Genomic DNA, 23,452 nt, shown 5'->3' on the forward strand with positions numbered 1-23,452 from the left:
ATGTAGCTTACTAGAAAAAAATTAGCAGTGGCTTAGCTCGGCTATGCCAGGATATACGTAGCGTGAGCTAAGGTTCAGCTGGTAATTCTTAGCTTTCCTGGTTGTCTATGATTAGCTTGATTATCATGCTTACTGCTGCTTCAATGACACACACACGGTATACGCATTATGTGACACATGTATATATATCCAGCGGCTACGGCGCAGCGTCACCAATCGCCCCAGAGCTAAGCTGGTTCCACAGGCGCACGCCGGTGTTGCTGCGACGCACAAGCCATCGGTTCCACACCCGGCCACTCCTCGCATGATCATCAAGTGGACCGGGCCGCCACGTGCGGAACGGAGGTCGGCGAAGACGCAGGGCGCGTGGGGTGTCAGAGAGACGCCGGGCAGCGAGCAACGTTCTGTGCGCCGTGTGACGTCACTGTTCCTCGCGCATGCGCAGCACGGCTCTCCAGGAGCCACGCGAAACACCCTCAATCTCGGCCAGTGTAGATCAAGCTACAAAAGGCATCTTTGCGTAACGGTAAGCGTGGGAGGCGGCAAGTACAAAGCGTGGGTTGGTCAATTATTTCATAACAGCAGAAGTTCGCACCACTTGGGTTCCTCTTCTTAAAACAAAACTTCCGCCCCTCCTTTACAAAACTGGTGGGTAGTAAGAACAGTTCGTGATGTCATCATTATTTGCTGCCTTTTCCTGTAGTTCCGTTTTCATGGTTCCAGAAAACATGGAGCCACTCACGAGCTGATCTTACGAGCGAAAGGTTTGGTGGCTCTGACTCCTCAACACATCGCGCAGACATAGCTACTGCACCATTAGGTCTTGCCCAGCAATGACGCAAAAAAGGTACTACATGGCGGCCCACTGCAGGCATCTGCACACATGGCTGCTCTCATGCAACCCTGCGGGCGTAGACGGCTCGCCTTGACCACGTCTCCATCGAGGGCCGCTGTCGAGTGGTGCACAGTGTGCAAGGCGAGGTCGACCAGGGCCGCCATGGTCTCCTGGGTGGCTGTTGTGGGCACCATGAACAGCTGGCTGCCTCCTAACGCAGCCGACCTCCATGTGCTGCCCTGGGGCGTGGCTGTGTCGAACAGTATTAGGGCCAGCCGAAGCGTGTCCACGGCGGCCAGTGCCTGGATGGCTCTCGCGGTGACCGCATCGCTGTGCAGCAGTGCAAGCACAGTCGTGGCCTCGTTCTGCGCCACCTGAAAGCACAACGCACGTCTCCTGGTTAGCGCTTGGTGGGCCAGGCAGCGAGGTTACTTCACTTGTGGTCTTATTTAAACGGTTCAGTGGTTGGCACCGTGCGTTAAACCAATTCTTCGCGAGGCTTTTCCTTTTGATAGCTTGATCGCCCCATCAGTACTTTACCTCCATTCAGACTATGCTAGGATGGGACGGGTGTCATAGGCTGAAGTGCGGATTGTCGTTCCTTTAACTAGACCGCGCTTTTTGCACGTGACTAACGCCGAGCGTGGCACCCATCCATTCAGTTCCTAACAAAACATACTATATTGAGACTCTAACGTTGCAAGGGAGTGCCAAAATGGGAATTATGGGCAATGTAAAGATCTGTATTGGCCTTGTCATTGACTTGGCTTAAAACATAATTGGCTGTGAAAATGTGTCAAGAGTACCAAGAAGGCCAAGCAAAGCGTTGGTGCAGACATTAATAAAGCGCACAGTCAGTTGATCGCAAGGCGGACCGTTGTGCGAAGAAAGCAGAACATCGACAGCGTCCGCTTTGTTCGTCTCTCTGTGCATCTAAATTTAAATATGAATTTAAATTTATACTCAGGGCTGTATATCTTAACCTGCACTCTTAAAAAAAAGGTCGGAGCATTCACTAATGGAATACTAACAAGTTACTTGTCCCAGTATACACTAGGTACTTAGTAACTGGAGGTAGTAAATGTAGCACTTGTCAAAATTACTAACCGAAGCAGGCAGTAAGCACCACTACCCCCACTAGTAAAGTCCCAGCGACAGCACTGTTCTGAGCTACATGCGTTTACTAACTGGCCATGCACAACCTAGTCATAAGCACGACCTTAATCTAGTGCTACCACTTCCTACACTCAGTTAATTTACTAACCATGCAGTTGTTAGTGCCAGAGTCTACGTACAAAACCACGGGGTAGTAAGGTTCGTAAGGAGTTAGTAAATACGGCCGTTACTACCTTTTTACGACCTTTTTTATTAAGAGTGTGGAACACGTTTTGGGGTGTGTGAATGGCTTTGCTAATTTGTATATGCATAAGCACCGTTAATGCAACTATAACCTTGCATAAGCAAGAAAACTTTCCCGGGGCACTTAAGTCTGCTAACATACTTCGAATTTGAAATCCTTATGGCTGACGCTCTCAGGAGCCACGAGGGACGCGTGCTGGTTTTGGTGTTGTGTGTTCTTGGCTTGCTTTGCTGTGTTACGGGCGGCGTCGGCGCAAGGTGGTTGTTAAATCCCGTGCCCATCCTCCCCCCTCTCAACCCCAGGTTCTATTCCGGTCCTTGCCATGGTTTATATTTAGTTAGATGACGGCACGCGACACGTGAATTTTCGCGACATCCGCTGTGGGTGGAGCCGAATGTTTCGCGTACGGAGACATGTAATCCTTTCGCAATAATAACCAAAATGGCCAAGGAGCAGCATACCCAACTCACCTCGCAAAATGACGTTAAGCTGCGGGGGTGGAGTTTGGGGTTGCGTATACTGCTGCAAAAACACTTTTTTCCATAACGGTGAGTGTGAATACGGGACAAATATAGGCACAAATTTTGCCAACTACCAGCACTGGTTGCGAGGTTCATACATGCCATCATTGCTTCGCGCTAAGCAAAGCTTCGCAGTGTTCTTTTAATTAAATATACTGATTGAATTGGTTGCTGCACAATAAACTAAAAAAAGCGACGCCGGAAAGAGGCGAGCTGGTTTCTTTACAATTGCCAGCGCTGCCTCATTACTTTGGGTTGAGGATTCCGCAGCATAAGTTGAGGCCAGTGGAAAAAAATACGTTCTAACCTTAACCAGATGGCTGGACATGCAAGCGATCCCTCACAGTGAGTCTCTTTTACGCGATGGAGCAAACATAAACATCACATCGGCTGAGCAACCCTCGAGGAGGACACTTTTAATTTCGTAAGAAAATCTATGGCAGCACCAGATTACAACGAGCATACAAATACTTCTATAATGCGAATGCACTGCCGTACAATCGAATTATTTTTTTCTCTCTGTAAAACTTACACCTATATAAAACAAACCAAATTTCAGGTATTACCTGTAAAATGTCCTTAAAAGTGCTCTCGACACTGGCGTCCGTGCAGGAGTACTTGACGCTCCTGTCCAGCTCCCGGAGGTATTCCCGTCGGGCCTGCCACGTAGTGTTGTTGGTGTCGAATTCAGCGTTTGTAGCAGCGGTGCTGTTTCCCCCGTCAAGGAGAACCAAATTCCACCGCGCGCTGCGGGGTGCGGCATAGAGAAATCGCCGCAGTCCTTCATTCATGGCAGCCATTATCTTCTGCGAAAGTCAGGGTAGGGTAAAGTTGTCAGTCAGGGAAAAGTAGTCACCGGCAGCTGCAGCAGCTGGAAGTTTTTCTTCTTCCCGCATTCAACCCCTATTTAGGTGTTAAATGGCAAAATCCAGAGGGTACACCCTCTGGATTTTGCCATCTACATACGGGGAAGCGATAACATCTCGCAGCTATGGAAACATCGAGCAGCATGTGCACGATACGAAGTTAAGGGGCCCTAAACAGGTGGTGATTAAAAGGGGTATCACAGATGTCTCCTCCCGTTCACAGCTGCAGTCGCCGTAGAAGCTGCACCGGGTACATCATTCATACAATAATTCTCTCAGCTATGAATGAAAAGAAATTTACTGACTGAGTTTAAAATTGAAATTTACTCCCGAAGCCACGGAAGGCAGCGTGAACACCTCCAGCAGACACAGAAAATTGACAACCTCTTTCGCGAGTGTTTTATAGCAGAGCTTTACATGGCAAAGTGTACTGTGGGCCAGTTGGTAGGTCATATTGAAATAGTTAACAGCGCGACAAGGAACAAGGAACATGGACAGCGCTCGTCTTGTCGTCTTTCTTTTCCTTGTTCCTTTTCACTATGGGTAGGGTTCGGTTCATTTTCCCTGTGGGTGTGCGAAAATGTCTTGCGACAAAGCAAACTTCATCGCGAATGTTCAGCAGAAAACTTCTGTAACTCTTATTTTATCAAACTTTGTCGAAAACATTTATGTGTCAATTGGCCGCTAAGATGACACTATCATTTCTTAGAGTTTCATTTACTTGTCATAGTTAGTTTTCAGTGAAGCTGCAAACGTTACAGAAATCCCGTCTCCTGTCAATACACGGGCATATATACGGGAGTGGTACGGTTAGAAAAAACGGCTGTAACTCCTCTTTTATCAGAACTTTTCCAACGAAAAAGTATGGGACATTTTTCCGTTAAGACGTGTTTCATTTAATTGTCATAATTCTTTAACAGCGAAATTGAAAACGTTACAGAATTCCAGTTTGCTGTGAATATGGGCATCTACGGGAGAAGTATGTTTCCAGAGAACGCCTGTAATTGTTCTTCTATAGAAGCTTTCCTAAAAAAATTATACGATAATTAGTCGCTATGATAACCATATTATTAAACCAAGTTTGATTTACTTATCATAAATAGTTCACTATGAATGAGTTCGTACCTGTGCTCAAAATTCTCTGTCACCTTAGCTATCGTTGCTCATGCACTTTCACAGAGTGAAATTGCTCATGATTTTTTTTATTCCTCCTTAATCTCAGTATATTTCGGGTTTTCTGTGGCTCACATGCATTTGATTCATGTGAATTTATAAAAGGAACGTCTTGCATGCTGTTGTTGTGATTGATTATGGGGATGTCGGGGCGCTTAAAAGTTTTTGATCTGGCTTAAGTATACGGTAAGGTTTTGAAAGGACACTATAAAGTAAACTGTCAAGCTTATATCCTATTTTGTGATTGGATAATGTAGCGCTTCCTGAAATCTTTTACGTCGTTGTGCGGTGTAAGTCTTCAAGTTTATGTGTAAATGTGAAAAGAAAAAGAATCCAAACACTAGACATTCTTTTCGGCTGGCTTCCTTAGTTTATTTATAATTACGAAAAGAAGAAAATTAAATCACCAAAAACTCTTTGCGGCTGCCCGCGAACTATCGTACCGACGTCACGCTGGCTTGCAATCGGATTCGGAGCGCTATCAATGTCTTCAATACTTCTATTCTTGACTTTGGCTTTGTTCAGACACAAGCTATGCACTATACACGATGCACGTTAAAAAAAGCCTGGTTGGTGCCATGCGGACTCGTCCGAATCTATAGATATAATAACAGCCGAGGCCACTAGATCATGACAGGGAGAGGGTGAGCGAGAAAGGGCGCTTTCGCGCACACTTCTCGCGGAAAAATCGAATAAATTGGCCGGAAGAACTCAGAAAGCAAGTTGCATGTTATAAGCTTGCATTTGATAAAAAGGAAATTATATTGTTTATAACTCTGTACGGTATCCCTCAAAGCCATGCGGGGAGATTTTTTTACGAAGGCACATGGTACGCCTCACGGCGAACGTGCATGGGCTACAAGCAAACACACTGCGCTGCATGCTGACGGCGTGTATTACACTGGGAACAGGTACGAAGCTCAGGCACAAATAACTGGCTAAACAAAGTCGCCAAGTCGCTTTTAGCGTCTTACTAAAACACGAGCCAGCGTGCAAACAAACCCAACCACATGCGTAGTCAAAATAACGAAAGGTACCCCAATGAGGGAAGAGAAAATGCTCGCAAATCTTTTAGCGATTTGAATGAGCACGAATGTATTGTATAAACGTATGCATGTTTACGACTGAATACCCATTCGCAAAACAAAAAAACAAAAACAATAGACGCGGCATGGATGTGCACTCTTGGAAAGTGAAGATAAAAATACCACACATCAAGCTGTTTTAGCCCAGCGTGCTTGCTCCTTGCAGGGCGAATGAGCAAACAAGCGCATGCGCAAAACACCCGGGAAGGCTTTAGGTATGCTTGCCGATGTCCGCCTCCGCTCATCGGTGAGGCGCAAGCATGGTTAGCTGAAATGCGCTATTACTATGCCGTTTATTCTTATAACTGAGAGTTTGGACCTTTATCGTGTGACGACTCACTTACACTATATGTTTGGTTGGCTGGATCAGGTGCGCACGCCTGCACAACGTAGAAGAAGCGGTGCGTGCGTGGCTTGACGTAGTCGAATAAGGTGGCCGGCTGTGCGCTCAGCCGTGAAACACTGCGCAAAAGAGACGGCTGTTCAGCGGCATGTATTTATAACACTGTAAGCCAGACATGAACAGACACAGGTCAATGTAAGCATTTATAAGTCTCTTAGGAGACATTAACTAGTTTTCAACGACCAATTCCATAATGTTACGCCATTGGTAACTGCGGCGTCTTCATCAGTGTGCTCAAAGCCTGGCATCAAAGATTAACGAGAACAGGCAAAACTGAGATATGAAGAAAGAGCTGACAGTTTTCGGCTGCGTGTGCACGCGAAACAAGGGCTTCCTGGGGAATATGCGTAAGGGAACAAGTGGCTACATGTACTGAGTCCACATAAATACACGTAAACTGACTTCTGAAGATGTCCAAATTTTTAGTTGCTATTGAACCAGCTAGTGCGCTAACACAGAACACGCCATGCTTTTCATTTGCAGGCAAAGTCACGCAATGTGACCTCGTCGAGGTGGTGGTGGTGGTGTTAAAAACATTTATTGGGCATCTCTTAAGATACCTAGAAAATAAAAGTCGAGCCGCGCGCGGTAGAAGTGGAAGGACGGCGTCGACAAGCTGGGCTGCCGACCCGAACTCACCCGCTCCAAGCGCCACTCTCTTGGAAGGTGTTCGTGCAGCAAAGTCATTTGGGAAACAGTACGAGGGCTCTCCGCAATGCGGAGGCGAGAAGGGAGTGGCACATCACTCCCAAAAAAGAACTCACGACTTGTTCCTAGAAATTTTGAAGTTTCTGCTACGATGACATCTGAGGGTATACTGTTGTACTAACAGTGGAGCTGTTTAAGCATTCTTCTGTCCGTGCATATCGTTAACAGGAAATTCCGTTCTGCGAAGTGGAGAGGGAGAAAATGCTAGGCCAAGAAGTGTGACAGAAAATGGCGAGGAGGCAAAGAGGCCATGAGCAGGTGTTGGAAGTGCGCGCCTCAAGAAAAAAAAAAAAAAAAAACGCTTCCCGGTGAGGTTGCTGACCAGCTCCGACCGTGAAGATCAAGCTATGCTGGTCGACCGGGCGGTGACGGCGGCGTCCTCTCGCGGCCTCCTGGACGTAGGAGGCTGACCACACCCCCTTCCCTCAACCAACCCTTTGCTCTATAATAAACGTTTGTTCATCATCATCCCGGGGTGGGAATCGAAATTGGCTGCTTCGCGTTATGAAACCGGTGTCTAACCGAATGTGTTCGTAGCACGGGCGTTGGCTTTGGACTTTGGCTGAGTTAAAGTGTACTTTGGCGTCGGACTTTGGCAGTTTGAATTTCAGGCTTAGGATGGTGATTGTGGACTTTGACTTAACTCAGTTCGAATGGAGAAAGTTTCGCTTTCATAAAGAAAGAAGAAAACGGGGCGCAAACTAGACGTGGACGAAGAAAACAAGGTAAGACAGACACAGGCGCCAACTTTCAACTGTTCATCTGTCTTACCTTGTTTTCTTCGTCCACGTCTAGTTTGGCGCCACGTTTTCTTCTTTCTTTAAGTATGTACCAACTAGCTCAGCAACAAGTTTTGTTAAATCCTATTTCGCTTTTCAACCATCTTTCTCTTAAGAAAGGGGCAGACCTAAGAAAAGCCAAGTTAAACCTAGTGAAGAACGCCAGCTCCGCTGTTTCCTCAGTCTTCGCATCTCAACTGCGAAGGTGGCCGATTTTTTATAGGAGGCCCCACCAGCTTTCCCCCATATATCTCTCAGGTTGTGCGATCAGAAGCAGTGAATTTTTAAAATTACGTCTATCACGTCACAGCGTGACTGGCGTCACTTGTGGCTAATCTCTCAGCTCATAAACTTCCTTTTCATCTTTTGCCGGTCTTTACCACGCTGGTCTTTGCCGGGGTGGTCTTTACCACGACGCCAAAGCCCACCTGTAGGCTTTGGCGGCCCCATTTTGCTTCTGTATGTACTCCTTGATAATAAACAATTATTGATTGATCTTTCGAGCCAGGATGTGAGGCGTACGGCGGCGGCAGCGTCATAGATTATATCGAGGGAAGGTAACAACAAAGTACAAATTCTGGGGTTTTACGCGCCAAATCTGCACTTGGGATATAAGGCACGTCGCAGTTTGTGTTAAATTATTCATTTATACCACCTTGGGATCTTTCACCTGCGCCGAAATAGGGACACACGGAAGTGTTTGTTTTTCACCTCGATCAGAAAAACGGCCGCCGTGGCCGGCATCGAACCCGCACCCTTAGGCTCAGCAGCATAACATTTTATCAGCTCCAATGCTACGGGAACTCAACTAAATTAGGGCTGTGACAAAATGAGAGAAAGAACACTGTCATTTTTAGTTTGCGAGTGGCCAATACTAAGAGCTGCCTGCCTATAGAGTCTGAAATGGCCATCGTTTAATTGATGACCGAGAGGAAATGAGGGGTGATCCACAGCATATAAGAAAGGCGACGCTAGAACTCGATACAATGAGCCATGTACTCCTTGTAGCACACCATTAGGGAGAATAGTAACACCTCAATAAAAAAATCTTGAACGACTCTGCATTTCTAACGAAGTGCACTGCGCACAGAAAAAAAGCACTTGAATACAAAGTACTTCAATTTGCGACAAAGTACGTTAGAAAAGGCCGCATTGCTGGAGTAGAGCTCGCTGAAAAGGGCCATGGAATGCTTAAAGATGCGCTACGAATAAGACATAAAAAAGTCCTGGCTGCGATCGATAACACTTCCGCGAACGTTTGCGCACCTTTGCAAGTAGTCAGGGGAATTCCTGATGACTTCCCAGACGCTGCGGGAGTTGCAAAGTAGGTTGTGCTTGGTTGGTGCCCAGTGCAAATGGCTGTGATTGCCGCGGGCATCACAAAACTTCTGCACCTAAAGACAGCGCACGCTGTAAGCCATTGTGCAATCCTTCAAAACTTCTATGACAAGGGGAAGGGGGGAGGGGGTGGCAAAGATTTTACCACGTCGCCGTTTTAATTACTTTATTCTTATAGCTTTCAGCCTGAGCATATTTCTATAGGAGAAAAGAGCCATGACGACAAAATACAAGCTTGGTTCATTCAAAAGATCGCCACGTCAGAATAACTATCATGCATAAAGCATGGTGGTTGTTTTGACGTGGCGATTCTGACGTGGCGTAACAAAAACAAATGAAGAGTGGAGACCTACCAACAGCTTTCTCGCATTGCCTCTATAACGTTAAAGGGGCATAGTTCCTGCTATTGGGAACGCTTACAAAAGCTAGGGATATTTTTGTAGAAACTACTTAGAAAAATATTCCAAATATTGACGAAGTCTTAATGATAATGTCCTTGAGGGGCCGGAGTCGAGTTGATCGAGCGATCAACGTATAGTTAATCTTTTAAATAAAAAAAGTCTTAAACCAGGTGCCTCATTCACGCTCAATCCGGCTGAAAAGTATCATGTTTACCATGGAGGTTTGTGCCGGTTGCCCAATTCTTGTTGCTAGATCTTTGATCGCTCGTTATCAGGTCCCAGGAAGAAAACTTTTTAACGGTAAAATTTCAGCGGCAAAAGCGCAGTATTAATTAAAAGGCAATGCCGAATTCATGCTGCTGGCTATATCAATTATGTCTAGGAGCGGCACAGGGGGTACCATTTTTAGAGTGTTATTGTTATTGTTATCATTTTTTTTTCTGCCAATGTTCCTTGGTTTCAATGTTACACTCCTCTGATTTGTGAAACACGGAAACGCGATACGTACCTTTTGGACGGTCGATGTAAACATTAACGATGACGCGGGTTCACTTGCAGACTGAAAAATTTGTCTGGTGTTGACATCCCTTTTTGAACATTGTAAAATCCCATCTTCTGTCATTTCAGGCCTAGGAAAAACAAGATTTCTTGTATTATAGTAATGCGGAACAAAAATGAAGTGTCACATTATTATATGCCACCGATTGTCCATGTGTTACGTTTTTTTCGTGAGCGGATGCCGAAGACACGATACAATCAATGTCACAAATAAATACACTTTAGAAGAGTTTTATTTCGTCCGAACCATAGCGAGAATGGCCTTGTGGTCACTGTGGTGCACTCAATTCGGCTCGGTCACAACCCGCGCCACATTCCTAGCTAACACCAAAAGAATTACTCGGGTCACGTATGTACGTCTGCTCACGTGCTCTAAGGACGAAATCGTGGCGATATTTACAAAGGACTCCTTTACTGCTGCGTCAGATTTGCGTCTCTTCCTTCGCAATAGTTTCTTCATCTTTTGGCCTAAATTATTTCGACAAGCAGACGCGTGACACACGCCACAGCCTCCCCAGAGTCAGAGTTCTGCGTGGCTTGGGTGCCCCCGCTCTACTCACGCGCCGTCACATTCACTTGCCCTGGGAACGCCCTGGTCTTTTGTTCCACCGCTGGCAGTGGGCGGAGATAGCGCTGTGGTAACGCACGTTACCACTCCGAACAACCGGGCTTAATCCCCATATGAACTCAATTGTGTTTTCCATTTATTCTTTACAACGGCAGCCATTTTCTGTACCCGCAAAAGTACAGCGACAACGACGGTTTTTCCCATTATGGGGCACTTAACATTTTCGCCTTAGCATACAGGCTCTCTTGATTGGGGAGGGTAAGTACATTCATCGCGCCTGGAAACGCGTCCTGCAGTAATTGAGACGCCGCGACAGATGGCCATGCGTTCGGAGGCTGGCTTTGCGCGTGGCGTAGCCTTTGAAGGTTTCGTGCTTCAAATGTTCATGTTGTCTTCTCCCGACAGGCCAATGGAAAGGAGCCACGTGATAACCTGCGTCGCGTTCATTCTTTTCTCGGGCTGTTTGTTACAGTTTCGAACTTTGGTGGTTTAACGCGCCTAAGCTACACCTGGGCTTTGAAGCGCACCGCATTGGAGACCTACGGATTAATTTAGGCCATTTAAGGATCTTTAACATGCGCCGAAACCTCGACACATGGGCGTCTTCGTTTATCGCCTCTATCAAGAAAAACGGCCACCATGGCCGGAATCGAACCCGCGTAGTTAGGATCAGAGCCACAACGTCTAAGCCACTCAGTCACTGTAGACGGTTTGGCATGTTTGTTTCTCTTTTCGTTTTTTTTTTTTTTTTTTTACTGTCGGGGCACGGGAACGGCAGTGTCACGTTCATTATCGTAGCTTTCTCCTCCTTTTGGCGTCTACCTTCTTTGTGTGCGCGGAGACCCATGAAAAACCACGGCCAACGAGAGGCTTTATTTCTCTATGAATTCGCTATAAAATTCAGTTTATTGTTTGCGGACTATCGCCTCCAATCCGTTGGAAATCACTGCGTGCCAAATAGCATGCATGTTTTAAGCTACACTGTTTAAACACTCGATTAGGGAACTGAGCACCTTGTTAGGACTGTGAGCACAGAGAGGGTCCTCCGGATTCCCCGCGGGGAAGGGAGAGAAGCACGGACTTAATGTGCATGCGTAGCGCATGCGCAGAGACAGACCGACTGAAAACGTGCAAAGACAGACATAGAAAGCGTGCTGCTCCACAACAGCAACTTATGGAGTACCTCGCAGTGATGTCCGTCGTGTAACAGCCCGTGGGACGCCAGAAAGTTCCATCGTAGAAGCACCATTGTGGTTCGGAACCGAACGCAGTTTCTTCAAATACGCCGTATCGAAATTGAGCCCAGCTGCGAATTACGGACGATGCCGTCGTTTCTGGAAGCGGAATATAATCAATCAATCAATCAATCAATCAATCAATCAATCAATCAATCAATCAATCAATCAATCAATCAATCAATCAATCAATCAATCAATCAATCAATCAATCAATCAATCAATCAATCAATCAATCAATCAATCAATCGCGCAAGCAAGCAATCAGTTACATCCCATCCAATTCCTATTCCATCCCATGCCCTCCATTTATCCATCTTTGTGTTTGTCTGTCTGTTTCGCTTTTTCCTCTCTCTTTGCCTATCTCTGTCTTCCTCTGCCTCTCTCCACTTGCGGATGTTGTTGCGGTAAGCTTGCGTCATTCAAGGGACACTGAAGTGATTTGTAAGCGTTGCGGATTTACTTGCGCAAATTGTAGTCTGAAGTCTCTATGTTTCGACCACTCTCGCTGCGTTTACGCGAATTTATATAGTAGAAAAACCAATTCCAAAGTGCTGTCCCCCTCTTTGCACTTTCCTTGCCGATTTCCTATGACGTTTCGTATGAAGCTCAATCGAGATGGCTTGGTTTGACTGCGATACCGCACGGATCGCCGACCCTCCGACAGAATCAGTCGGCCCAGCGTTTAGTCGGCCGGCCGCCGGAGTGTCGTCGCAATTCGTTCTCTCATTTGAAACTAAGCCACGACACGATTTGTGCTTGGAAGAATATGCCTTTAGTTTGTTAGTTAGAGACTGTATCAACGCTAGTATAAAAATCAAAGGCCAATTAAAGGTGGGAGAAGAGTCAGCGAAGTTAATAAGTACTAAGGAACTAATATCAACCGAAACTTCAATTGTACAGTGTAAAACCGAAGTGCGGGATGCACTTTTGGCGCTCTGTGAACTAGCACAGCGGTCAGAAGCACGACCACACATTTGCGATCGCTTTTCTGCCTAGGGAATGCAGTCGCTAGAGATGAGATATTTGTTGGAATTTTGGGGGTGCTTAATGCACGCGCGTTATTCAAGAAATAGTCATTAAGCTGCTTGGAATGCTAAAACTAAATAAAAATGTAAACAGGTTGTACGATATATGCTTCATATTTCCGTTCCTGACTGCGGACTGGTTGCCCCTCTTCCAAGCTTGTGTGTGTCTGCCTGACTTTTAAAATATGTACAGGTAAACCTAATGTATGTTAATGTATGTTATTGAATGTGCTATATTGTAGATAGCCTGCGGTTTTATATTTCTGAGGGATAGTTTTCCACGTAATAAACAAAAGGAAATCTGGCTTATGGCCGAGTGTTCTGGAGCTGTAGGCGCAGTGTTTTCAATTTTCAATTTCGAATGCTCGATAGCCTGTGTTTTTTAAAGCTGATTTATTTGTTTTGGTGTAATGTTTTTAATGCTCTATTCGCCATTTTTGCGCTGTAACGTCCATTGCCCTACGAGCGAGCTCGCAGAACGCGTGCAGACTGACACTGACGGGCTGGCGAGTTCTCGTTTGCGTGGTGTTGCCATAAGCACTGACTGCTTGCGGGTACACTGACGAATCAGCCGACCCTTGGCCTAGTGTTAACACGCCTCTTACAATGCAGGCACGATCCAGGCAAGCTCCAAAGATGTGGGCAAAGAGCATCGCATCGGGGCGTCTCCGGTGACGCGGAGGGCGTTCATTCACTGCGTCCGCCTCGGCTAGTGATTGTTACGATTCCAAGGCTTGCTGGTAGGCTTATCTGACGGATTTTACAGCCGGCAACATGTTAGAAGAGAAGCGCGGTATGCCGACTACTGAGATATCGAGAATAACCTGCCAACGATAACGTCGGATGCCAAGCATGTTGTTTCACAGAACCAAAACCGAAACTGGTTTGAATTCTAATATTGGACATCGTCCAATGAGATCGCATCTCGTATACGCGTCACTGCTGTTGTTGCTGCCGCCCCAAATGTCGCATGACATTACTTCTCCTTTCAGGCTTTATAAATTAAATGCTGTTTAAAGACCGGATAAACGTTAAAAAGTGTGTTTACTTGAGCCAGTTTATGCAATACAAATAAACGCAGAAACTTGGCAAAATCACTTCAGTGTACCTTAAAGGGTGAATCTAGGGTTGAGGTAAGGTAGTAAAAACCAGTTTAAGTGAGATGTTTCAATGATGCTATAGAGGCCATTTGATCCCCTTCGAACGCAAGTGACAGTATAAGCAGGTCCTCGTTCTAGCCTAGCCTACCTTGAGCGCTACAGCCATCAAGGCATAGTGCTTTCTGGATTTGCCTATCCCAGTTATTTCTTTAATCAGAAAGCATTTCGGCTTGCCATAATTCAAAGGAACGACTACAATTTGGTTATTTGTTTACGCCTATTCTTTGTACAACTAAATTTAGTTGAATACACCTTCACTGAATGTATATACAGAGTTCTGTTTGCGCTTGCAATAAGTCGCCGGTGTCAGATAACGAACGTTGATTGTCACACGGAACAGCTTGTGGCTAGTGGATTTCGGAGCGTACAGATTTCCGTGAGAAAAAAAATAAATTCGTCACATAGAACAAGCGCTTTTCAAACGATTGCGATTCACAGGATGTGACTTCTACCGCACAAGTCACAAATGCAGCATAAAACCAGCTTTGAACCAAAGATATGCTGAGGCCTCAAGAAACATGCACAAGGTGTCATCTCGGGTCATTTACCTTTTTGTTTTTATATATCTGCTATCACATCCATGTGTACTTTTAGATTTCACCTTAAGGTGGAAGATACCAGAAAACGGTAGTGTTATCCCGTGTCGCTACATTATCACTCGTGTTCTTGGATGATAACATAGGTGCATGATCATAAAACTTTGTCCCTTTTATCCGGTTATCGTTTTCTGTGCTAGTATATTCGTGTCGTACAAGCAGCAGTAGATCAAAGGAGCGGAGGTGGGTCTTTGTCAAGGATATTGACCCCTCCGCCCCCCTGGTCCATCTGGACCCCCCTCTATCCATACACCAATCTCACCGGGCACGGTGACTAAGAAACGCATAGCCAGTCACTGTTCAAGCGACTGAAGCAAGGCCTGTCTTGTCGAGTGTTGGCATGCGCAGAGTTTGATCAGATTGACAGTCTTGGGATTATTCGTGTTTCGTGCATCGGCTCTACTCTCAGGCTATGAGGAGAGTGGAGGTGCTGCGAAATAATTTAGTTCATTTGGGCATCCTTAACGTACTCCGAAAACTCGCCCACAACAAAATTTTCGTATTTCGCATCATCATCATCATCATCATCATCGTCGTCGTCGTCACCACCACCACCATCGTCCTCATCATCATGATCATCATTATCAACATCAACAACAACAGCAGCAGCCTCGAGTCACAGCGCACCCATCCGCCACTCTGTTCGTGTACAAGTGAAGCGACTTGAATTTTTTTGCACTCTAAAAGAATATGTGGGTGTACGTTGAACGCTGCACTTGTATGACCAATCACTTCAACGAAGAAGCAAATCTCACAAATCTAGATAAACGAGTCAATTCAGATTATTATCTGTTCTGTGGCGCCAAACATCGTAAAACGTAATTTTTTCCTTGCGTAAACCACAGCGCACACCGCCCGTTTCGGAAACCTCATCGAATGATTACCTGGCCCATTCGATAGCAACGGTTGCTCTTTCACGTGCGGTGCAGTTGAGCAGACAGTGTGAGATAGCTTGCTTGGTAGCCCAGCTCTGCTAGGACGAAATCACTTTCCCCCTCCTGCCTAAAATTTTCCTCTCTTTTACAGCGAAGCTGTATGTGTCTGATCCCCCAGTTCTCGCACCCGCGTGGAAGGAAAATCTGTGTTCAGCGTATGGAAAAATTCCAAAAGAATTAAACAAAGGTTGTTGGGGCCTCCGTATTTTAATGCAAGATCCCTTATATTGCCCTAAAAAATATCTTCACAGCCATGCATCTGTTTTTAGAGGTGGAGCCGACTGTAAAAAGCTCGGTGTGGGCGTGATTTTTGTAAGCTGGCTTTTCCACATTATGTGTCGCGCAGTGAAGCATGGCCGTTTACGGATAGAGTATAATGTATACTTCTCTCCACCACCGCCGCCTCTTTCCCGAGTGCGGCGCCTACCCCATCTCCGGCAAGCTTCCAGCGCTCAGCGTTGACATACCCGTTCTGCTGGGGGGAGATTTCAACGTGGACGTCTCACTTCCCGATGCGGCCTGACCGCTGTCCTCCGCGGTCGAGTGGTTTGGGTTGGTGTGTTACCCACACAGAGACGAAGATGCCTACGACTCGGGAGGGAAACGGACAGCCCCATGCTTATTCCCTAGTGTAAAACTGTAGTCCTTCCAAGTTTCATTCAACTGATTAGCTAGGAAGTAGGCTCGACCGCAAATTACAGACAAACGTGTTTTGTTTCGTGCACTCCTTGCACTACAGCCAGCTCGCTGGTCATCCTTTTTAACAGAGTGGAAGGGCACTGATTTCGTAAACAAAATTTGCTCTTCCCTGCTCAATGACACTTTAAACGCAGCTTCACTGCAAGAAAACCGTCTGGCCAAGCTTTTGTTACGTCATTTTGGCCCTTATTTCACTATTAACGGCGGTACGCATCAGTACACACTGTGTTTTCGCCGTCCGGCACAAAGGAGTCACGCGCATGTTTACTGAAAATGCCGCTTCCTTACCGATGTCCGCTGAAGACTCGAGTGCGCTGATGGGCACGGCAACGAAGTCACCTAGCTCGCCACAGCCCCTGCTCTGCCGAGCTTTGCACTTGTGTCCTTCTCTGGTGAGCACTATGTGAGCGTCGTGGAAAAGTTCCCAGGTGGCGTCCTGAAGCAGCAGGTTTCTGGGAGTTTCCATCTCTGGCGGCACGAGCACTCGGACACTTTTCAGGTACCAAAGTCCGTCAGACGCACGAAGAAGTTTGCCTGACGCACTGCGCAGCAGCCTCTGAGATGTTGTGTGAAGAACGATAGAAAAAAGAAGCAACAAGAATGACTGTATGCAACACCCTACAGAGGACGCGTTTACTTAGCGTTACTTCAATTTTTTTTTCTGTGGAAAGAAAAACAGAATCCTTCTTTGTGATGACACAAGAAGCACAACTCGTAGAAAGGTCGGGTAGTTGCTTTCTCCATTTACAAAGAAACCAGAAAAACCTCAAGTCGCGCGTTTAAAAAGGCGTAACAGCTGATGGAGCATGCCCTAGCTCATAATTTGCACGTCTTAATTTTCCGGGCATAATACACTAAGAAAACGTGAGAGCGGGATAAACGACTTTAACAGAAGAATTCCCATAAAAAACTCAACTTGTAGCCTGTTTTTTGCGGTTTAGTCTATTTTCAAAAATCTTCCTCTCGATTTCATGTGTATATAACTTCGGTGTTTATTTAATTTATTTTAGGGAGCATCCCTTTGCCGCCCGTCTCTGGGCTAAGCCGCGTCGCCGTCGTCATGACCGAGCGAAGTATGGGAAGACCAACGAGTGAAAGAAAGAGCGAATGATGGGAAGACCGACGAGTGAACGAAAGCAAAGGTGGAGGGTGTCGCGAAATTGGGAGGGGATGGCGGTTCGCTGTGGCGGCGCGAGCCAGCGCTCTCCCAAAGTGTGTGGTGGGGGAGGGGACGGGGCAGCATGCTGTGGCCGCACGAGGCGCTCGACGGCGCCACGCTTGGCGAAAACGTGAGGGAAGCGTGCGCGTGTCTACGATGTGCGTTCGCTTAAGACGCAGTTCGCGGTCCCCTCCTGAGGCGTACTTCGCGCCGCCGACGCAGAGGCTCATCATCGCTTCCGTCGAGAGAACCCACGAGTGAGTGCTGCCTCAGCGCACTGCTGCTGCGCCCAAATATCGCATTAGGGAGTATCGTAATCACCAGCCAATTTTTTATTCTACTACTCATCCTATTGTTCCAAGATAATGGCTACTGAGGATAAAATGAAGCGTGCTCTCATTAAAATCTATTACAAATCAAAACTTAGCCGGGAGCTGAATGGAAACCTAGGTGCGGAAACTTTCTATCTACCCCGCGAACCATGGGAGGGCAGTTTCGCATTTGGGCACTATAAATGCTTTTAAAGAGACTCAGAAGTTACATGCAAAGGTTATGTAATTACCTACTTTAGCATATTAAAGTCCAGAATATTTGGACCATGTTTCGGGTTTTTCCGGCCGATTTATGCTCATTATTAACAAGAAAACTGTTCTAAAGAGTTGTTTTCCTTGTATCATCCCCTCTGCCGATTTGTTTAAAGGGGCCCTGCAACACTTTTTCAACTTTTTTTGAAATCTTAAATGCTTGCACAACGTAGTCAACCAACCTAATTCAGTACTTAAATTAGGGTACCGCAATGTACCTCAGCCAAAATTGACTACTCTGTGCCCATCAGATAACTTAGCAAGTTGCTCAAAAGATTTTTTCCCTCTTTCCCGGTCTTGGCGTTCTTCGGCCGCTGGAATTACGTCTTTACAGCGGTGTAGCGGCTATTGGTCGGCTTTCTTTCAGTTGCAGCAATAAACGCATTCGATAGCCAATTTCAAAAGAAAGCCACAAAAGCAAAACCGGAACGGGAAACGTAACTGCTGTGACGAATAAATCACGCAGTGACGCTCCGTGCTGACAATAACTATGTAGCTTTCGCAGTTCTTCCAGACACGAAGGAAAGAGTGAAAGCGTTTATAGGAAGCGTTGCACAATCCCTTTAAGTCTTGTGTGACGGTATACTGGCAGGTCCGCACACTCGAAGACATTCCTGTGGTTTGGCTTCACCACAATGCACTCAATTTGCCAATTTCATTCATCCAAGAATAAAATTTCGGCGAATGGCGATATCGAGCATATGATTTGTCTCAAAAGGTTTGGTCTGCACTGTGGCATCACGCAATGCAAGCATGACGTTCCGCATTCCGCAGTACTGCAGCGCAGGTCCAATTTTTGAGTCAGATGATATGCATGTTGCTGTCATTCGCCGAATTGTATTCGTTGGCGGCATAGATTGGTCACTCGAGTGCGTTGCATTGAAGCTGAACCATGGAATTGCCTGAGAGCATGCCGTAGAGGACAGGACTAACCATAGTGGACGTGCTAGCATGTTTAACCTGCTCAACTTGTGCGTGAACTAATGATCAAGTTGGTTAACACTGAAATTTTGAAGGCTGCGATAGGATTAAAGCACAGTGAAAACACGTGTGGCGCCATGACGGTAGTTAGTGAAGCGGCCCCCCACTGCCCATGGTGCTTTCTTTTTTTGCCCCACACTGCGGATAAACTAAGGCTCTAGACGTTCGCTTAATACCAAAATAATGAATAAAAGGCGTAAACGGCACAACGCAGACACAAATAGGGCCTCAGCGAAATCCCTTCTGTGCGGCTGTAAAGATCGCTGCCACCGCGTTAATTTCCGTATCATTCGCCGACGTTTGTTCCGGCTGGCTGCAGACGCTAACTGGAAGCGCACTCTTGTCATCATCAGCATCATTGTCTGCCTATTCCTGTCCAATGAACGTTGAAGGTCGCTCAGTAACTGGGAGGGTTCAGCTGAATTTCACACCAGAGGGGCAAATCCTGATCTGGTGATGGAATACCGTTTGTATCCCAGGGAACATTTTTTCGTATGGTTGCACCTATAGTATCGGTAGCCTCCTCTGGTATCCAGAGGTGTTATACCTGTCGTATAGTCTCGCTAAATAGTTTCACACTCGTATACTTTCACTAAATACTGCTTTAGAGCTTAACATACGAACAATATGCGAACATGTGCAGCGAGTTACTCTATACTCGAGCATTGGGCCTTGCAACTATTTGAAGGCATCTGCAACTATAGCGATCTGAATCTGCAACTATAGCGATGCGAGGGCTTGGAGTTATTTGAATTGCTCCCACTTAATCGAATTAGACGCATGCCTGTAACCGAGTAGTATTGCGCAACCAGCTCCACCTATACATGGGCGTAGCTGGCCGAGGTATGCAGCTTTGACAATTAGTAACAGCCAAAGCGGGAATTTTAATTCCGGCGTCACTTAAATTACCGTCTCCGGTGAGTCTCAATACCATACCATTAATTTAAAAAAAATGTTCAAAGAACAGCTCATTTCTTTCTTTAAAAAAATAAAAAAGGACGACCGAAAGCAAGATTCTTTTGTTGGCCTGGGGTCGTCACCGCATCCTCGCTTCCACCTCTTGTACTCACGTGTTGAATTCATTGAGTTATTGCTACCGCTACCTCGTTCCAAATAGCGCAATTTGCTATGCTGAAAAAAACATTGAACAATGCAGATACAGGGTGGGTTTATGCGCGCGTTGTCCATAAGTAAGGAATCATAATGGTGTGGTAATGTTTTAATCAACATAGACCCACTTCAATGGCTCATTTGTTGTGCCTAAAAGCTGTCAAACGAAAGCTATATTTTTAACTCCGCTTTCATTGTTTATCTGTAGCAGTTGTGCATTCTGCGTTGATATTATGAACGGCATCGATCAGACCCTTGAAGTCATCCCCATATAGGTTTCGTAAGATGAAATGGGGTCGCTGCTGTAAACCGCAGTGCACAAAGTCTTCAATTTTCCTGGTCCCGTAGGATTGAGAATATAATACACTAAAATAGAATTGTTCGTTATTGAAGCCACCTTTCTTTCGCCGTTTTTTTTTTTTCTTTTCCAAATATCTGCGGGAAACCGGAAAGTTTCCTACAGATACTAAAGCGGTTTTCTGCCCGTACAACAAAGCAAGCTCATTTTCTTTTGTGAGGTGCTCTTGCGTTGTTTGAAAGAACAATAGATGCTACATTCAAGGCGATGTTACTCATACATACGTAAAAGGAAGTGGAGGCTGCGCTTAAGGGCGGGTGTACGATGCGCACAGTGCGCGGAATTTTTAGTGGAAAATCAACTAGAATTCAGTTCACAGCATGTACATCTTTTCGAACAAAGACGACGTAGCCTCTTCCACAAGAAAGGGTAACCACTTGCCTCAAGCTGTCCGAAGAACTCCCCGGAATCCCTCGGCTTGAGGCCACGCGGCAAACGCACTATGATGTCTGCGTAGCCGTTACCTTCGAGGCAGGGTGCCTCGAGCTTGGAGCCGCCAACGTGACTTCTTCGGGGCCAACATAGCGCAGAAAAGGCTAGAACCACTAACGCGGTTCCCGATTTCACGTTCATAATCCGCGAATGGTCACTAGACCCTGCATGCTTTGGTTCGAACGTGTGATGGCGGGGGGACCGGGATTACAACACCAAACGCCGTCCCAGCACCCTGCGTGCTTCACCGAGCTTCCGAGATACCGGGCAGTTGTGTGATGTGTTCGCCGGTCGGCCTGCCGTATGACAATACGCTTATCCTCTTATCGGACGCACTTCTGTTGTCGGGGTAACGGAGGGCAGGTCGAAAGTCGTTGCGTAGCTCGTAAAGGGGAAGGCGCGCGTTGTGTTCTTGCTCTCCACCCGATTGCGTACGACGTGCGGCTTTGCTTTTATCTCAGACCTACAACGTTCACCCTCGTTTTCGTGGGTTCCTACTTCAATACCTATTGCGCCAAGAAGAAGGATTTATTCAAACTTAGCAACAACAACAATATGGGGTTTGACGCGCCGAAGGTACAGCTACACCTGGGCTATGAGGCGCGCCGTTTTCGATCCCCTGGGGACTTTTAACGTGCGCCGAAATCTTGACGCACGGGCGTTTTTGATTTTCGCCTCGATCTGAAAAGGATCCACCATGGTTGGGATCGAACTCGCGTCCTTTGGCTCAGCAGCCCAACCCCTTACCAGTGAGCCACCGAGGAGGGGGGGGGGGGTAACTTAGCTGCAATACTCAGAGGAATGCAGTGCGGCAATTGTGCGCCTAGGATGGGTAATATGTCCCGCTGGACAATCGCGCATGATAATTGCGGGTTTATTCCTGTTTAGAAGGGATCGATGAGGACACGGTATGTAATCATGGGGTCACACACACATTCACACAGCTCCTGAGTGCGGTGAGCAGGTGGCGCGGCATGGCTTCTCCCAAACTCCATTTCACAAGCTGGCCGCAGCACAGTGGAAGCTACAAAGCATGTCGCAACGGTTTTCCTGCGCAACGCCATGTATACCGCTCTCATTGCATGCTCTGTTCTCTAAATTAGGCATTGTGCATACTTGTTTAATTTACCACCCACCAAGGGGCCTCCTTAATGTTTTTTGGTAGGAGGAGGCTTTGTGATTTGGGGTGAGGGGGAGCCTCCACTTCAGGGCCATAGAGATGACGCAGCAGCGGCTGGAATGGTGGTGGAGGAAAAGTAGGGAAGGGAGGGGCACGCAGGCGGAATAATCATACGGGTGAAAATTTACAAGGGCGCGGGGAGAAAAAAAAGGGAGTGGGAGCGATGAGAGTTTATAAAAGGAGTGAGGTGAAGATGGGGGGAGGCAAATCTATTAGGTTAGCTAGGAGTAGAGCAAGTACGAGGAATAAAACAGGCAAGTCGGTTGCTAACAACCAGCTCCCCGATTCAAAGGGAGAGCCACTAATCATCATCATCGGTTTGATCATTTTGCTTTAGTATTTCAATTAGTTGTTTACTGAACGCCTAGAGGAAAAATGCCACATCAGGTGCGGAATTCTCCCTTTTGTTTATTTCAGGTCCGCTTCAAAGTGTCCATTTCAAGTGAACCCTGACTGGCTGTAAGCAGACGCTCAGGTGTGACACAGGCATGAAGCAATGTGTGAAGCAAGGCGAGGCGTCGGTTTCTGCTCATGACACGCCATTGGTTAGCGGCGTCTCAAGTGCACCTACGTCATGACTGAAACGGACAAACTCAAAATTCCGTCCCAGGTACTTTTTTCCTTGGCAGAAAGTAATAAAACAAATTGCATTACTAAATCCAAAGAGTCTTTAATGCTGCAAGCCACCGGTCAAGCACGTGCCGTGTTACCTTCTTGGACGCGTTCAGAAGTGCAGTATAGAACAACATATGGATCACACGTACGACCTAATTCCAGCTGAAAAAGTTATGCGGCCACCTAAGCTTTCTCTTCTGATGCAAGAATGCGAAAGAATAAATTCTCCTTGAGTTGTTAAACCATATGCGGACGTCGCTGCCTATGAGAATTGGCCGATGGGCCTTGAGTCTCTCGCGGCTGCTATCATGGCAACTGGCCAATCCCCCTGAGTTGGACACCAGACAGGTAATGATGGTGATACTAACTTTATTTTGCCCAAAACTGGGGGAAAGGAGGCAGGCTAAGTGGGAGTCTCCCTGAATTCCTCCCCCTCAGATGGCCTTCTTCAGCCATTGGGCGCGAGCGGCAACTTCGGCCAGTTGGGCAACCTTGATCTGTATTACGGGGTCGGAGCTAAGCAAACCGGTCTCCCACTGCTCCGACTGGTGATTCGTAAGCGTGCTCGTAGAGTTCGTGGCTGAGCATCACAAGCCCAAATCATGTGAGTGAGTGTAGCTCGCTGGGTGCACCACTTGCATTGGTCATTGTAAATGTGGCTGAATAATGCAAGATTGGGGAATGCATTAGCCTGTATCTGACGCTAGGCTACAGATTTACGTCTGCTGAGCATGGGATGCGCTGCGGGATATTTTTGGCGCTCCATGCGACTAGTGTTGAGCGAT

The 23,452-nt window shown here is 46.6% G+C and overlaps 1 protein-coding gene across 1 annotated transcript in view; it reads right to left on the reverse strand.

Moving 5' to 3' along the window:
• Positions 1-21,163, reverse strand: part of LOC144155621 (calcium-activated chloride channel regulator 4A-like) — a 54,430-nt gene extending 33,267 nt beyond the window's left edge. The window contains exons 1-8 of the mRNA XM_077687179.1: positions 20,822-21,163; positions 16,537-16,804; positions 11,779-11,929; positions 9,978-10,098; positions 8,997-9,124; positions 6,185-6,302; positions 3,283-3,522; positions 925-1,209 (exon numbers count right to left, since the gene is read on the reverse strand). Coding sequence (XP_077543305.1) covers positions 925-1,209; positions 3,283-3,522; positions 6,185-6,302; positions 8,997-9,124; positions 9,978-10,098; positions 11,779-11,929; positions 16,537-16,804; positions 20,822-21,013 — 1,503 coding nt within the window. The 5' untranslated portion in view covers positions 21,014-21,163. The remainder of the gene's footprint in view (positions 1-924; positions 1,210-3,282; positions 3,523-6,184; positions 6,303-8,996; positions 9,125-9,977; positions 10,099-11,778; positions 11,930-16,536; positions 16,805-20,821) is intronic.
• Positions 21,164-23,452: the final 2,289 nt, after the last annotated feature.

Source organism: Haemaphysalis longicornis, unplaced genomic scaffold (genome assembly GCF_048455015.1).
Source record: "Haemaphysalis longicornis isolate Haplotype H1 unplaced genomic scaffold, Haemaphysalis longicornis Haplotype H1 scaffold_1, whole genome shotgun sequence".
Classification (NCBI taxonomy): Eukaryota; Metazoa; Arthropoda; class Arachnida; order Ixodida; family Ixodidae; genus Haemaphysalis; species Haemaphysalis longicornis.